Raw genomic sequence first — 13,861 nt, 5'->3', positions numbered from 1 at the left:
ATGTCTCGCCAGTCGTGCGCGCTCGGCAAGGGCTTCAGCTCCAGCTCCGCTTGCTTCGGAGCGGGGAACAAAGTCACCTTCAGCGCCGTGTCCCGCGGAGGAAGCAGGGCACCTGGGAACACCGGCGGCTTCGGCAGCAGGAGCCTCTATAGCCTGGGAGGGAACAAATGCACCTCCCTGGGCGGATTTGGTGGCGTCTATAGAGGCTTTGGTGGCCAAGGGGGCTTGGGCTTCACTTATGGTGCCGGGGCAAGGTTTGGTGGTGGCTGTGCTGGAGCAGGAGGTGGCTTTGGTGGAGGCCTCGGTGGTGGCTTTGGCTGCGGAGTTGGCTTCGATGGCAGGGGAGGTCCTGGCTTTCCGGTGTGCCCACCCGGCGGCATCAAGGAAGTGACCATCAACCAGAACCTGCTGACCCCCCTTAACCTGGAGATCGACCCCGAGATCCAGAAGGTGCGAACGCAGGAGCGGGAGGAGATAAAGACCCTCAACAACAAGTTTGCCTCCTTCATTGACAAGGTAAGAAAGCGGGTGGCTTTTTCTGCAGTTTGGGGAGAATCTGATCTCACTGTGTTTAATTGCCATTGCTGTGATGACTTCCAAGACCAAGGTCTGGTGTTGCACGGGCAGCAGCAAGCGAGGAGGCAGCTGGTAGCCGGAGAAGTGACTTCCCCCAGGCTATGGAGAGATTTGGGAACAGGATCCCCGGCTCTTAAGCCCATGATGCTCGTGCTAAACCATGGGACTGTGCTTTGACATGCAGGACGTCTCTGGAGGAGACCCTGTTGCCGGGATGTGCCCATCTGAGCAGCACGGAGAAAGATGCCCTCGGAGAAGTCTGACTCTTTCCCGGTCATCTTTCAGGTGCGGTTCCTAGAGCAGCAGAACAAAGTCCTGGAGACCAAGTGGAAGCTGCTGCAGGAGCAAGGCCACGGCACGGGCCCTCAGAGCAGGAGCCTCGACCACTTCTTCGAGGCCTACATCAACGGGCTGCGGAAGCAGCTGGACGGCCTCTCCAGCGAGAAGCACCAGCTGGAGGCCGAGCTGAAGAACTTCCAGGACCTGGTGGAGGACTTCAAGAACAAGTGCGTGCTTTGCTGCGTGGTGGGATGTGCTGAGCGCCCCGCGGGAATTCCCTCCCCGTTTAGGCTCAAATTCTGCCTTGTGTTAATTCATAGTTCCGCCTAAGCTCTATCTTCTCATTTCTTAGGAGGTCTGATTGTATTTCCCCGGCTGTATATGCCTCTATATCCTGTTTTCCCATGGAGCTGGTCAAAACTTTAAACTTTTGTGGGTGGCCCTCCTTTCTCATATAGAAAAAGGGTGAAAAACAGAAACTAAACTTGCTTTGAGCAGTCACAGAATTCAAAAACTCTAAAGAATTCTGAATGTCTCTCTCGCAGTGAGGATTAGACAATGTAAAAGACAAGTTTTGGCGAAGTTTTCCTCAGTTGTCCACTGACAGTGATTCTTTCAAGATTTTTCCGAGTCTCTTTATTTGTTGCCTGAGTTAGGCTTGTTCCTAAAGCAGGATTATCTACTCCTCACCTTACCCGCTTAATCTGTTACGATTTAATGAGCCAATTAACTCAGATCAGTCGTTAAATCCTCGTATAACTTCCTCCTGGATCATTTCAAGATTAGAGCTTTCTTTTGAAAGCAGGAATGAGAGGAAAGCGATGCTTTTCCTCATGCTACTGGACTAATGTGTTCAGCCAGAAAAGCAAGAACGGAGCCTAGAGAAATCTTTCCACCGAAAGATTTGATTTGATTTGATAGAAATTGCAGGAGAGCAGGTCTGGGGACCCTCAGGACCAGCCACGTCCTTTGCTTTATGGTGCCTGCAGAGGCAGAATTGACTTTGCTTTGGAGATCATCTCCACCGCTCCATACTCGGCAGCAAAACGATGCCAAACTTGACTAGTTTGGATTCAGGATCCAAACTATTTGGGCTGTGCTGGGTCCCTTGGGTCCCTTGGGCTGGTGGAAGCAGCTGGAGTGGCCAAGACTGTGTTCAAAGATCTCAAGGATTGCAAACTGTCTTCCAAAAGGTACTTGAGACAGCAGGAGCTAGTGACTTCTCTGCAGAGCTAAAGTGCTGACGCTTGTCCATAAACCCTGCTCACAGCAGGTCTATTTTTGCCACGCTCATTAGTCTGAGGCCAACGGTGCCTGGTTGCCAGCAGCGGCTGCAGGAGCCAAAGCAAGCAAACGGGTTCAATCTCCCTCGTAATCAACAGGTACGAAGAGGAAATAAACAGACGGACCGCGGCCGAGAATGACTTTGTGCTCCTAAAAAAGGTAAAGTGCTCGGCTGAGTAACCAATGAGGAACCAAAATGAGGAACACAATGAGGAACCAATGAGGAACCCAATGAGGAACACAAAGCTCTTGAGCTGTGTGGGCAGGTTTTAATTAAACTTGTCCCTAATTAGAGCGAGAAGAGCATGAGGACAGAGCTGATGTCAGGATAACCTCTTGATGGAGCAGAGGACAAGCAAAATATTAGGTCCTAGTGTTCCTGCTGCCGGGAAGGAAATAACCAAGCGTGTAAATGAGATCTGCACGCTCAAAACAGTGATGTTCCCCCCACCGTCCCCTCCGGGCCCATCTCTGCTCGGGAAATGCCTTGCTTCATTGCTTGCATTCGTGTTGAAATTGCTTGCAAGCACCCGGCATTAACCTGGATCCCTGCAGGGAAGCTCCGTGCAAAGATGGGCCCACCATTCCATATGGATCGAGTACAATGTATGTGAGACCTTTGGGGTGCAAAGACTCACTTTCAGTTTCTGCTGCAGGATGTGGACGGGGTCTACATGAACAAAGTGGAGCTGCAGGCAAATCTGGACGGTCTGGCGGATGAGATCAACTTCTTGAAGTGTCTTTATGAAATGGTGAGTGGTCCAGCTCTTCTCCGGACCTCAGAGTGTCCCTCTAATGGACTCACCTCCATGCTTTGCACCACGTATGTTCCTATTTCTCGCCTTTTTTTGCATGCCTGGACAATATATTTTTGTCCAAAGAGCAGTCAAATTTGGCCTGTCCCCATGCTGGGCAAGGAGCACAAGGCTTCTTCTAGGTGTGTGAATCATGAATTCAACCACAAATGCTAGTCACTTGAGAACCATACAGGTCTGGAGGCAGGAGCAGATCCTAGAATGGAAAAGGGATAGGTAAGAATGAAGTGTAATACTCCAAGGAAAGACGTTAAAGCCGCTGTCACCTGCAGGAGCTCTCCCAGATGCAGCAGCAAGTCTCTGACACGTCGGTGGTTCTGTCCATGGACAACAATCGAAATCTGGACCTTGACAGCATCATTGCGGAGGTCAAAGCACAGTATGAGGAGATTGCCAACAGGAGTCGCTTGGAGGCCGAGTCCTGGTACCAGTGCAAGGTAAGTGATCTACACGTCGCTCATGGGTGGGCTGAGGTTCTAGACTTGGAGAACAAAGACAGGAACGTTTAACACTTGGGGGAGCTTGGAGGAGAAATGAGGCTTTTTCAGGTTCCTTGAACAAGCTGCCAAGAGGGAGAATGGAGGAGATCTTCATGCTAAGTAAATCCCACGCTGTGGTGGGCGTCTCGAGGAGCTGGTTCTAAACTCAAGGCTATGCCTGGGGTTTAGCTGGGTTTGTGCACCCTGTCCTGGGAACCGGAATGCTGCTAATAGTGATGCTAGACTGCAGCTGACGAGTGCATGTTTACCTTGGTTGGTGCATGGGGACCTGCTGTGGGGAGGCAGCTCATGTTGGACACCAAGGGCTCCTCTTGTTTCTGCCCATCAGTACGAAGAGCTGCAGGCTACCGCAGGAAAACACGGAGACAGCCTTAAGGACACAAAGACTGAGATCGCTGAGCTCAACCGCATGATCCAGAGGATACGGGCTGAGATTGAGAATGTCAAGAAGCAGGTAGGGGCTGCAGTTTCTTAGAAATGGGTGTGAACGGGTACATCTCTTTGGGACTTCCCTACTACCAAATGTTCTAGTAACAGCCAGTGTAAACAGGAAAGAACTACCTGCATCTGGGAGCAGCCGACCCCGAGTGATGTACACACAAAAATATGAAGGGTGTCGAGTGTTCGGGCATTTTCTAAACATCTATGACTATGGCTAGATGCTATATAGATGCTATATAGATAGCACCCATGGCTATCCCTCACCAATGCATAACATCCGTGTCTTGTCCTTCAGTGTGAAGCACTGCAGGCATCTATTGCAGATGCAGAAGAACGTGGAGAGGTGGCCCTCAAGGACGCCAAGACAAAACTGGCCGAGCTGGAAACAGCCCTGCAGAAGGCCAAGGCCGACCTGGCCCGGCAGCTCCGCGAGTACCAGGAGCTCATGAACGTCAAGCTGGCCCTGGACATCGAGATCGCGACCTACAGGAAGCTGCTGGAGGGAGAGGAGTGCAGGTCAGTGAGATACAGCTAGATCAAAGGGAAGGGAGCAACGCAGTCCTTTGTTAAAATAACATTAACAGTGTAGACAGTAATGGACCATAGCCCATGGTCTGAGGTCCTACACTTGCTGCTTACCACCAAGGCCTGTTAGAGCAAGCCTGGCTCCGTGCAGGAAGCTCTGGTTGTAGATGATGCCCTGTGTTTTCCTTGCAGGATGTCTGGCGAGTGTCAGAGCGCTGTGAGCATCTGTAAGTAGTGTCCCTCGCTCGGGACGGGCCAGGGGGGGTTGCATTCCAGGAGGGCCCTGGACGTGATCCCGCCTGTTCTGCTCTTGTCGCAGCGGTGGTGGGTGGCAGCAGCAGCGGCGGGCTCTGCCGAGGAGGAGCAATCGGCTTCGGAAGCGGCAGAGGCAGCGGTGGCTTCTGCTCCAGCGGCGGGTACGGCTTAGGAGGAGCAGCGGGCTTTGGCTCCGGCGCAGGAGTCTCCTCCGTGGTGGGAGGCTCTGGATCTGGAGCGGGATCTGGCACCATCCTGAAAACCACCACCTCCGTGTCGACGAGCTCCGTGAGCCGGCGGGCCTAGGACGGGGACATACCTCATCCCACCCTGCTCCCAATGGAGAAAGGAGCCAGCCGGCACGGTGACCATCGCTATCCACCCATGGCTGAGGTGACCACCGTCTGCTTTGGCTGAAAGCCACCACTCCATCACCTTTTAGCCACTACACAGAAAAACAAAACGAGGCAACTTGCTAGTGCCTGAGCTTCTCCACCATGTCTGGGGCTTGATTTGCCCCCTTCTGCAGCTGCTTCCCACCTCTCCTGCTCCCCCAGAGGCCCTGCAGAAAGCAGGACCTACCAGAGCACCAAAGAGCCCCAGTCACTCCTGCAATACTGGTATTAAGCACAGTGGGCCAAATGAGGGACATTCCAACCGGGACAGGTAGACAGGACCTGTCCATGCGCTGCTGCCAGGAAGACTTAGAAGGACTCTTGCTCTGTAAAGCCCACACAGCGGCTCGACTTTAAACTTCTGTGCTGGATCCAGATATGGGGCAACTGGGACTGGCTACACATCAGCCAAGGCCCTGACTCCAAAACCAGAATTTCCTCACGACGGTGACTCGCCCCTTACCCCACCGCCGTTCCGTCGGAACAAAGTGCTGGTGGTTTCTCTGCTTTCCTTTAGAAGCGACTGCAAGATGTTCACTTTGCGTCGGTTTTACTCCTTCACTGTGGGCATGGGAACACTTGTGCTTGTTTGCTTAAGCCTTTCTCCTTTGGCAGAAGGCATGTCCTATTAAACACTCGAGGCAATGAGCTGGTGTGTTGTTTCTTTCTGGCTTCTGAGTTTCATGTTGCAACAAGACTCCGTGCTTGCTGAGATCGGAAAGTGTTCCCTGACTTTCCCATGCCCTTTGAAGTTTGCATTTGGAGGAACCAGAGCTAATTTGTAGCCTGTTTTCCTGCAGCGTTTGTCAAGTCCCATCCCTCTCCCGCCCCCTGACTCTCCAACACCCCGTGGAGTTTGGCGCTTTGGCAGAAAAAGTGGAGATCCTGGAGAGCTGAAGTGGCTGGGCGGACACAATTGCTGGGTTAGGCTCAGTCTATCTTGCAATTTGATTGGGGTGAGCCTGCAAAATGCAGGGTTTTCTTGAATCACATCCATGAGAGCCCTTTCATTTCTGGTGGGGTGGCAGGAGAGGACGATGCAGCTCTGGGTCAAACCTAAAAGCTTAGTTGTTCTTGCCTTCCTCTTCCTCTTCCTTGGGCCCTCTAGGGCTTTTAGACTCTTCTTCCCTTCCTCTTTCTCCTCCGAAGCTCTTTCCTTGCTCCTGTTTGCTCCCTTGGGCCACTCACAAGCTCCTCAGCGCTGGGAGCAGTGCCCAGCCCCAACATGTGATTCCCCATCTCCCAACAGGACCGTCCCCAACCCGGTGTCCCAATGGCAGGGTGAGGTTGGCAGCCCGCACCTGGTGCTGTCACGAGGAAGAAAGTCCCTGGTACAGAACGTTTTCGATGCATCCTATGGGAGACAGTGCCCAGAGGAAAGGGTGGTGCTCCAACACCAGCTGAATCAGAACAATCTCTGTGCAGGGGCTGTTTAAAGAGGCTGGGGTCCAGGCAGGACAAGGAATTTGTCCCCAGGCCCTGCAGAGAGGGCAACACGTCTGCTCTTTTGGTATTCCTGTCTTTGGTGCTGGGATATCTGGCTCTGGTGGGCTGGAAACACCATGCTGCACCTGGTTTCACCCCACCCCAGGGATCTCCCAGCTCTCTGCAAGGCCCTGTCATCACCTTAGAATATTTCTACTTAAGTTCAGAATATCCCTGTGGACCCGTAAATTTGAAATACTGAAAACCACCAGTGTGGTTTGACTGCTTTCACAGAAGAACGCAGTCATCCCTGGTCAACTGCAGGCTTGCTCCGTGATCTGGATGAGTCATCTCCTTTACCCCATGCTTGGTTGCCCATTCCTAAATGTTCAAGCAATATATCTGCTAGTGATTGTGGAATGCCTTAACTTTGCCAACGAAGGCGTGTAACTACTTGGATGGGGACATTGCCTGGGCAATGGTAAATATTCCAGCAAGCTGTAAAGTGACCTGGGATGGTGCTGAATGAGCAGACGATGACTTCCCTCGGAGTTAACCAAACCTCTGTGTAAACTTGCCTCCAGCGAACGACTGGCGCAAGGGCAGCCCCAAGAAGAAACAAAAGCCTTTCCTGATGCCTACAAACGCTTTAATAAAAACAGGCAGCAAAAAGCCCTTTATGCTGTTAGCATGATCGCTACAGCCATTGGGTGAAAAATCTTCTGGGCTGGGCTGAGATAGCACATTTCAGCCCTTGTTGGAGGAATCACGCTTTTTACTTGACCTGAAATAAATCAGGTTTAACTTCTCCCTGCTTCCCTTCTATTTTAGCTGCCTCTAGTCTAAAGCAGACTTGCCTAGGGAGAATTCTTGGAAAATGTGAAGACATTCCTAAATTCCGTGCATGCGATCCGACAGCCGTTTCGCTCCTGAAGGGCCGAGTAGCTTTTCCCGTATTCCTGCACGGGTGTTTTCCTTCGTTCATCTCGGCTGCAACGATGTTGGTCGCGCTTGCTGGAGCCTAAGACATCGATTGCACTTGAGGTGGATGGTGATGTTGACATTCAAATCCCCGCTTGGTTTCCTAAGCTTGGCTGGAGAGGTGGCGGTGACTCAACGGGCGCCTTATCTAAACACGAGCACTTGGGAGCCGGGCTTGGTGCTGACTTAACGAATCCCCGCCTGTCAAGCGCGGCTGGGAACGTGAAACTTTAGGCTCGTGTCGCACAACCTACAGACGAGAAAACGTAACCACGTATTTGGTAATCCCGAGGGAGGCGAGGGAAGAAACAAGTCACTTGTTAAGTGTGTATGCGTCCGTGCATGCGCGTATATATATATATAATTACACCCCTAATAGCTGCAAACCCTCCTGAACCTTGCGGTATGGCAGGGAACAATGGAATGCGTTTGAGTGATTAACGCAGCGTTGCCAGGTCTGGCTCGCTCCTTCTAGACGAGAAGGACTCCCCTTCCCTGGTGTGGAGATGGCCGGTGTGTTTTGGCCTAGAGAGCTGCTCAAATCCTCACCATTTTTTGGGGGATAATGTTTGCAGTGTTGCTTGAAGTAACATTTCAAAACCACCCGAGCAAGTTCGGAGTTTGTCCCAAGGGAATCATGTACGAGACAACGTCTTGGTGAAGACCAGCAAGGCATATGGGACTTCCTCAGGGCACGGGTTTAACGTGCATTCAAATTACGCATTGCAGTTACCAAAACCCCAGTTCTCCCCACCTCTTTTGTCTCACAGGGACTGTGTTATCATTGCATATATGTTTTTAGTTGGATTTATTTCCTGAGATGCTTCCTGGCATGGTCATGAAGGCCGTGGCAGTGTGGTGAGACATGGGTGGATGAGCAGCCTGTGGAGGGACACCAAGGTGGCCCAAGGCACCCTTGAAAACGGGTGTCTGGGCAATATTTTTAGAGGCATCTAGACCTCTGAAGATGCCAAGAGTTGCTAGCGTGGATTTTCAAGCTGCATTTAATTGCCACTGTCCTAGGACAACATTTGAAAAGCCTGTTAGGCAGCCAGCAGCACAGGTAGATGCCTAAGTTACCAGAGAGTTTTGAGGGACTTCAAAATAATCGCCAATAAAAAAAAGAAAAAGAAAAAGAGAAGAGAAAGAGAAAGAGAAAAAGGAAAAGGAAAAAGAAAAGGAAAAAGAACAAGAACAAGAAAAAGAAAAAAAAGAAAAAGACAGTGTTATTTTTTAACCAGACTTCTACAAAACAAATTGGAAATACATGATGTTTCCTAGTTTTATCATTGCAAATCTATCTCATAAGCTAATATTTGATCATTTAGGCATCAGAACTAGATTATTTTAATCAGCTTAGACAGTTTATCTGTCTTTATTCCCAAGGGGCTCAAGACAGCTTACAAGTGTATCTGCCAATAACACACCTGCATATCGACGCCAACAGCCCCAAACGTGCTTTCCTTTGAGTGGACGCTACTGTCCACGCTACGCTCTGTTTAAAGCGCTTCTATAAACAAGCTTTGCTCTCTAGCATCCTGCGCTTGACTAATTGCATTCAAATAGCTGCAATATTTGCTATGTGGTCAGACGGATTTTTCCTCCCTCTTCCTCTCTGCCTTTGCTCTGAGCTGTCCGTCTGCCCCAGGCAGCAGGTACCCAGCGTGTGTTCTGGCTCTCCTAATGGTCAGATATTTCTTGAAATCTCCAGAAAATCCTAAAGGAATTTGCAATCTGTGATATCAGTGACATTTTCCTCCTGATGCAGAGACCACCTCGGCAGACTCCAGGATTCGCTTTCAGAAGGATTTTGGTTCGACAACAAGAGAAACCCCAGCCGCCAACCCTCGCCACGGGAACATCGCACCGGTGAAGTTTTATTTACCAAGCAGATGCAGCGCCTCATCAAAATGCAATTTGCTGAGCCCTGGCTCCAGATTGAGAAACTACTTCTCAAAGCCAAAGGCAATTTTCCACGTAAAAAAGAAGACGACTTAGGGTGTAACATAGGTGTGTTTTGGGAATTGTGAAAGCCGCGCTACAATTTGGCATGCGCGGCAGCGCTTGCCTGCCATGGGGCTGTGGACGGAAAGATGAAAATAAAGATAAACGTAGGCAGGGAAACCAACTACAATGGATGAAAGACCGAAAAAAAAGACCAGCATATCACAGAGAGGCTGCTAATATGCCGCAAAAGAGTAAGACTACCGTTTGGTAGGCACTGCTGGATCGTCTAGAAATTCTCTCCTGCGTTACAGGGTGTGTTTCTGGGTAGGGTCAATGTTTGGCAAATTGAAGATGAAAATCTGTAAACCACGCCAAGCTGATGAAGACAATAACTGTCTCCTCCTTCACGCCCATGCACACCCAGCCCACCTCCAGAAACAGATAAAAGGGAGCATTGGCTGCCCTCGAGTCAGAGGGACTCACTTTCCTTCTCTCTGTCCTCATCTGCTGTAGCACAACTGCGTTGATCTTCTCTTTTTGTCCTTTTTTTTTTGGCTCTACTTAGAAGAAACAATCATGTCTCGGCAATCTGTCTGTAGAAGCTTTGGAGGCGGGAGCAGAAGGGGCTACAGCTCTTGCTCTGCTGTTGGTGGTGGCTTTGGAGGAGGTGGCAACAGAAGCAGGACCAGCTACAGCTCCTACTCCATGTCCAGGGGATTTGGAGGTGGTGGACGTTGTGGAGGGTTTAGCAGCAGGAGCCTCCACAACATAGGCAGCAGCGGAAGGATTGCCATGGGTGGATGCTATGGYGGTGGAGGCTATGGAGGCAGAATTGGCTACGGTGGTGGCTTTGGAGGAATGAGTGGCTTTGGTGGAGGAATGGGTGGCTATGGTGGTGGAATGGGCGGTGGTGGAGGAGGAATGGGCGGTTTTGGTGGAGGAATGGGAGGCTTTGGTGGACCCGGAATGGGTGGTGGAGGAATGGGAGGCTTTGGCGGATCAGGCTTTGGTGGCCCTGGCTTTGGTGGCCCTGGTAGAGGTGGCCCTGGGATCCAGCCAGTGCAGGTCGACTCCAGCCTCCTCCAGCCAGTCCGTGTTGAGATTGACCCCCAGATCCAGCAAGTGAAAAACCAGGAGAAGGAGCAGATCAAGASTCTTAACAATCAGTTTGCCTCTTTCATTGATAAGGTGAGAAGATGGGATTATTGTGTCTAATTAAGTGTCAAAACTTTGAGGAACTTTCATGTGCTTCAGAAATGTTGACCTTTCCAACTAAATGTCAGCAGGATGGGAAGCTTGAGAATATTTTTTTTTATTTGGAACTGCCAGGGAAAAGATGGGAATCACTCTTCCTTGGTAGATCAAAGCTATATCTTCAGGGCTTTATTCTAGACTGCTGAACTAGACTCAGCTGATAGATTATTCTTGCAAGCAGGTTAAACGCCTCCATGTACCTACACGTTTCATGAGCAAACTTGTACTTCTGTAGTGCTCCCTTCTCCAAAGTCTTCCTCCTTTATGTTAGGCAATTCTGTTCTATTTGTTTATTTATTTATTTCGAGTAGAAATCTAAGATATTTATAATGCCTGCATTGGAAATGTATTTGGAATTGGTGCAGCATTTGAAAGGTCCTTTGACTTGTATATGTCCTAGAACCACCTTCCTTCTCCTGATCTTGCAACTTACCCACGAGGAGAAAACTTTATCGGAACGTTATCTTGCTCTCACATCGTCATGCAAAAGAGAGCCAGAACTCTTCTACCGTGATGAAGCAGGTGCCTTGGCTGTTCTGCATGTCATGGTGAACACTGCAATGTGTTGGGTTTCAGGTTCGCTTCCTGGAGCAGCAGAACAAGGTCCTCTCCACCAAGTGGGAGCTCCTGCAGCAGCAAGGGCCTTCTGGGCCAAGGAAGAACCTCGATGTCATCTTTGAGAATTACATCCAGAACCTGAGGAGGCAGCTGGATTCGATCTTGGCGCAGAGGGGACAGCTGGAATCAGAACTGCAAAACATGCAGCAGTACGTGGAGGATTACAAAAACAAGTAAGTGCAGAGTAACACAGAAAACAACTCAAGCAGCATCCTCAACCTCCCAGGTCATTTTTCTTCACATACATACTTTTTATAGCAATTCTAGACATCGTTCACTTCAAATATTTTCTCTTTGTCTTGGTTTAGTGACCCTAGGTTGGAAAGCTCAGACAACTCAGCTTTTATTCTTATTCTCCATAGGTATGAGGAGGAGATCAACAGGCGCACAAGTGCTGAGAACGAGTTTGTGGTGCTCAAAAAGGTGAGTCACGTACACTACACAATTAGCACTTGAATATGGGCTTTATGTGTGCTTCCAGGGCATTCCCTTTGGAAGGGAGGTCCAAGGGACACTGTAGGACTGGCAAGAACTACTCGAGTTCTTTTTCCTCATCTAACTGAGTGGCAAAACCCACAGTTTCTGTTGTCCTGAGGGATTTCCCAAGAGAGATGAAACTATTCTCTAATCTTTCCTTTAGGATGTGGACTCTGCCTACATGACTAAAGTAGAGTTGGAAACAAGGGTGGGAGCTCTGACTGATGAAATGAACTTCCTGAGGAGCATCTATGATGCGGTAAGGAGTTTTTCTTTCCCCTTAGGTAGCTGAGATTCTAATGATGCATTTTTCTTCATTTGAGGGTGATTTGGGTCCACGGTGGTTTTGCTCAGGGAGCAATGGAGTAGTTTGTCGTCGCTAATTTGTGTCTGCTCTTTCTTTGGTGCTTTGCAGGAACTGTCTCAGATGCAGACCATCAGCCGGGACTTGTCCGTGGTGGTGTCTATGGACAACAACCGTCATCTTGATCTGGACAGCATCATTGAGGAGGTCCGGCGCCAGTACGAACAGATTGCTCAGAGCAGCAGGGCGGAGGCTGAGGCTTGGTACCAGAGCCAGGTGAGCCCCAAAACGCTTGAGGGAGCCTGGCCCATGGCCAGAGTTTAAGATGATTTAAGACAAAATAAGAGCCTTAGAGGGAATCCCCTTGAGGGAGTGAGCGAGCGGTACAGACAAGGACATCTCAAAAGAAAGTGTGTTGCTTTTGAGGGGCCTGGCTGACTTTTTAAGGAGGCCACACTCTTGCTTTGTGCAAGGTACAATCCTCAATAAATACGGCCAAAGATCCTAACTGGAAAATTGTAGCACAAAATAGCTCATCTGAAGCCAAAGAAAGCACATTTGCATGATTAAGATCTTTCTCGAAGTTCAGAAATATAACAGGAAAGGAATATTGAGTCTCAGAACCATTTTTAACATTGAGCTGGCCATCAACACCATGTGTCATAAGCGCTGGGAGTACACGTGAGCTGTGAAACTGTTGACAGATCTTGTCTAGGAATGTTCCATTAAGGTGTGCTTTGTCTTGGTACCATCAGTATGAACAGCTGCAGAGCACTGCTGGAAGGCATGGGGACAGCCTGCGCAACACCAAGATGGAGATCCAAGAGCTCACCAGGAACATCCAGAGGCTGCGGGCTGAAATCGAGAACGTGAAGAAGCAGGTAGGAGCTTGCTAGTGCCTTGATGCTTATCCACACGAGGCTGGGTCAGAAATGATGATATACGGGGCAGAGATATCTTCACCAACTCTCTGCTGTTTACTCCAAAAATATTGTTGCTTTCACTTGGGGGTTTGATTGATCTCAGCTGACAATGAGAAACTGAGAACCTGCCTTTCTTCTTTCCCAGAACCAGCAGCTGCAGGCAGCTATTGCTGAGGCAGAGGAGCGCGGTGAAATGGCCCTCAAGGATGCCAGGATTAAGCTGGAAGAGCTGGAAAGTGCCCTGCAGAAAGACAAGGAGGAGCTGGCTCGCTTGCTGAAGGAATACCAAGAGCTGCTCAACGTGAAGATTGCCCTGGATGTTGAGATTGCCATGTACAGGAAACTGCTGGAGGGGGAGGAGAACAGGTGAGCACTTGATATTTGCATAGCTGAGATGTTGCCTTCTGCACAAGGAGTTCTTCTGGACTCCTTGAGCAGGGCAGTTCTTTTCTAGTTGCACCTTTTCTATTATGATTAAAGTGAGTAGAATAAGGATTTGTCCTTTGGATTCAATTTGCTGGAGGTCATAATTAATAATAGAAATACTGCTCAACTGTGATTTAGTAACGTGCTGATTGTTCGAACCTTATGTCTTGAAGAAACTCAATGTAAAGTGAAGTTGTCGTGGCTTCCTCTCACAAATTAATTTAGTGATGCAAAAGGTCAAATGAAGGTTAGGGTAAAAACTTGGAAAAAGGTTATATAAGCTCTCAGCTTAACATGTGATATGTTCTCTTCATAGGTTGTGTGGAGATGGCATGTCCAATGTGAACGTCTGTAAGTATCCGTGTTCATTCAATTGTGAGGTTGTGTTGAGTTGAGTCAACTAGGACTCCCACCAGTGTCCTGTACAACGGGTAAC

General features: G+C 49.5%; 2 protein-coding genes across 2 annotated transcripts; both read left to right on the top strand.

Annotated features, from left to right (window-relative positions):
- Positions 1 to 4,981, top strand: LOC112955318 (keratin, type II cytoskeletal 4-like). The gene is made up of 9 exons (XM_026048593.1): positions 1 to 516; positions 862 to 1,082; positions 2,238 to 2,298; positions 2,796 to 2,891; positions 3,227 to 3,391; positions 3,783 to 3,908; positions 4,191 to 4,411; positions 4,613 to 4,647; positions 4,740 to 4,981. Exons 1-9 carry the CDS (start codon positions 1 to 3, stop codon positions 4,979 to 4,981), a joined length of 1,683 nt encoding a protein of 560 aa, XP_025904378.1.
- Positions 4,982 to 9,999: 5,018 nt separating this feature from the next.
- LOC112955319 (keratin, type II cytoskeletal 3-like) lies at positions 10,000 to 13,369 on the top strand. Its single transcript, XM_026048594.1, has 7 exons — positions 10,000 to 10,611; positions 11,254 to 11,468; positions 11,658 to 11,718; positions 11,936 to 12,031; positions 12,188 to 12,352; positions 12,832 to 12,957; positions 13,145 to 13,369. Exons 1-7 carry the CDS (start codon positions 10,000 to 10,002, stop codon positions 13,367 to 13,369), a joined length of 1,500 nt encoding a protein of 499 aa, XP_025904379.1.
- The last annotated feature ends 492 nt before the right edge of the window (positions 13,370 to 13,861 follow it).

This window comes from Nothoprocta perdicaria, unplaced genomic scaffold, assembly GCF_003342845.1.
Source record: "Nothoprocta perdicaria isolate Ctin4 unplaced genomic scaffold, notPer1 scaffold_557, whole genome shotgun sequence".
NCBI lineage: Eukaryota > Metazoa > Chordata > Aves > Tinamiformes > Tinamidae > Nothoprocta > Nothoprocta perdicaria.
Note: the sequence above shows the minus strand (reverse complement) of the source record. Positions and strands in the feature narration are given on the sequence as shown.